The 2,571-nt window shown below is 31.8% G+C and overlaps 1 protein-coding gene across 1 annotated transcript; it reads left to right on the top strand.

The window, feature by feature from the left end:
• Positions 1–176: 176 nt before the first annotated feature.
• Positions 177–2,238, top strand: LOC124420240. Its single transcript, XM_046952476.1, has 2 exons — positions 177–1,682; positions 2,194–2,238. Exons 1-2 carry the CDS (start codon positions 177–179, stop codon positions 2,236–2,238), a joined length of 1,551 nt encoding a protein of 516 aa, XP_046808432.1.
• Positions 2,239–2,571: the final 333 nt, after the last annotated feature.

Genomic DNA, 2,571 nt, shown 5'->3' on the forward strand with positions numbered 1-2,571 from the left:
ATAGATAGATAGATAGATAGATAGATAGATAGATAGATAGATAGATAGATAGATAGATAGATAGATAGATAGATAGATAGATAGATAGATAGATAGATAGATCTATTAGGGATTTTACCTTAGAGAGTGTTATCGATAACCTCAATTATTTCCTCCTTACAGCTTCAGTCTTGACCATGAAATCCGGTTATCTCCATCTTCATAACACCTACAAATTTAGTCTAATCGTAAATTCTAAAATAAATAAATTTGTATCGGATCAGACTTCTCAAATAATTAAAATAATGGAAATGCCCCAGCTCAGCATAGACCTCAAATGTTTACGAAATTGTATGCGTAATCTGTTTATAGCTGGGGATATAATACACTTGCAAGCAGTAACCCTAGGCAAGGCACTATCCAATACAGCCACTTTTCAATGGTTTCTCCACAAGCAGACTATAGGAAATTTAGAACATTTAGTTTATGAAACCCAACAAGACTCCAAAACACTTTTAATACACGTATTGGTACAGGATCAAGCTTTAAGTGGTAAAGCTCAACAAACTTATGAAGTCAACTTAGCACCTTATAATGGTTCCTGTTCTATAGAGCCCACGGTGGGAGAGGCTTTCTTTACAAATTTCCATATAAAATGTCAAAATTATGTGGACACAGACACACCCTTAAATTATGAATATTTGCAGGAAAATGAATTTCCTTTACAGCGCACCAATGAGGCCGATATCCATATAAAACTGGCTCAGTGTAGTAAAGTTATAATTAAGATTTGTGATCAATTTCAGGCCTGCTTTGAAAATCACATAAAAGTAGAGGTTAAGGCATTAGAAGCGGTAAAGGATGTGGGAATTTTTATTCAAAGTAAAGAAGTGGGTTTCAAGCAACTGTTTCTTAAAGGAGATATTCTAACTGCTATGATTTTATTGAAATCATTAAGTAAATCTATTAAAACTATTAAAGATCTTGAGATTATAGAAAAAGAAATGGATGTATATGAAGTGAAAACTTTAATAGAGATCGAACAATTTCTAGAAATTAGCAAAATTTTACTAACAAATAATTTACCTTTGACCTCAGCAAAAGCAAATATTTTTAATAAATATATTCTAAAATTGCATAAGGGCTTTAAAAGAATTCACAAAGATGCAGAACTTGTGACATTTAAGAGATTATCTTATGAAAAGTGTAGCCAGGAGTTATTGCAAATTATGCAATATTTTGCACAAACCTGGGAAACTATAATACCAGTTCAAGTTATTCCTGCAGCAGCAGTTACTTTTTCAAATCCCTTACAGGAGATATATCCAATTTTAGAGGATTTTAATATTAATATAGCAGAGCAATTGCAAAATTGGTTAAAGAGCTCGAAAAATCTAATGGATTGTTTTAATTTTATGTTGGAGGGAGCTAAAGAGTTATACACCCCCTGGGAACAGATGTTCTCTTTAGAGAAGAATAATTTCTATTTGAAAGTGTGGGCTTTTGATAATAGCAGTGAACAGGAAATCGAGATCAATAATAAACAAATTAAAGTTTTACTTAATGAGGCCTTTATCAAGGAACTACAAGAAAACTTTCAGAATACCAATATACTGCTGCAGATGGCCTCCCTAAACTCAAATCCTTTTTGGTGGTTTCCCAGTGAAAATCCTTTAAGTACCGAAGTCTTTTTCTTTACAGCTGTAAGTAGAAATTCTAGCAAAACTTTCAATAGTTTCAACAATTCTTTTCAATTTCAATTACAACTAAAATCGGAGCAAACTGACTATAGTTTAGTTAAGGGCATAATAAAAACCTCTTTACATATGCTTGTCTATAGTTTAGAACTACCGGCCAATGCTGTATTGATCATAACTTTTCTTAAATGCGAAACAAATTTAAAGTTTTTAGCTCAAATCGAACAAGTTCCTTTATGCTTTAAAGTTCTTAAAATAGGTCATGTTATAGATGCCTCAAAAGATCAGCAAAGCTTTACTTTTCATAATCCTCTAAATCAAAGAACCCCAACCTTTTTAGCCATATTAGTGGAAACTTTAAGTGAAAATATAACATTTTCATTTTATACTATAGTTAGAGAATGTTTATATTGGGATTTTTCTCTACCAGATCCAGAATGGTCCTCTCGAGGCTGTAGACCTAATGAGGAACTTGAAGATAAGAATACACTAACTTGTTTTTGTCAACATTTTTCAGCATTTGCGGGTTCAACCTATCAGATCACAATACACGAGGATTTGAATGAAAGAATACTTTTAAAAGAATTGAGAATTAATTGGATTTTAATAGGATTTTACTTGATCATAATAATCATATGTCTCTTCATGGTGTTACTAAACGTATATCAATTTCAAAATAAAACCGAATATTTACCCATAAATTTCTCTAGTCTAACAAATCCCGATATAGAAGTACAAATTTTTACCGGTTCTCATTGGAATGCGAGCTCTACTGCCAATATTACTTTAAGATTTATATCCTCTAAAGGACCTTTCTCTTTAACCATCTATCAAAATCCTCAAAAACCTTTTCTAACCAGAAATTCTCAATTTAAATTACTACTCAGCTCACAAG

The sequence above is a fragment of the Lucilia cuprina genome, chromosome 5 (assembly GCF_022045245.1).
Source record: "Lucilia cuprina isolate Lc7/37 chromosome 5, ASM2204524v1, whole genome shotgun sequence".
Classification (NCBI taxonomy): Eukaryota; Metazoa; Arthropoda; class Insecta; order Diptera; family Calliphoridae; genus Lucilia; species Lucilia cuprina.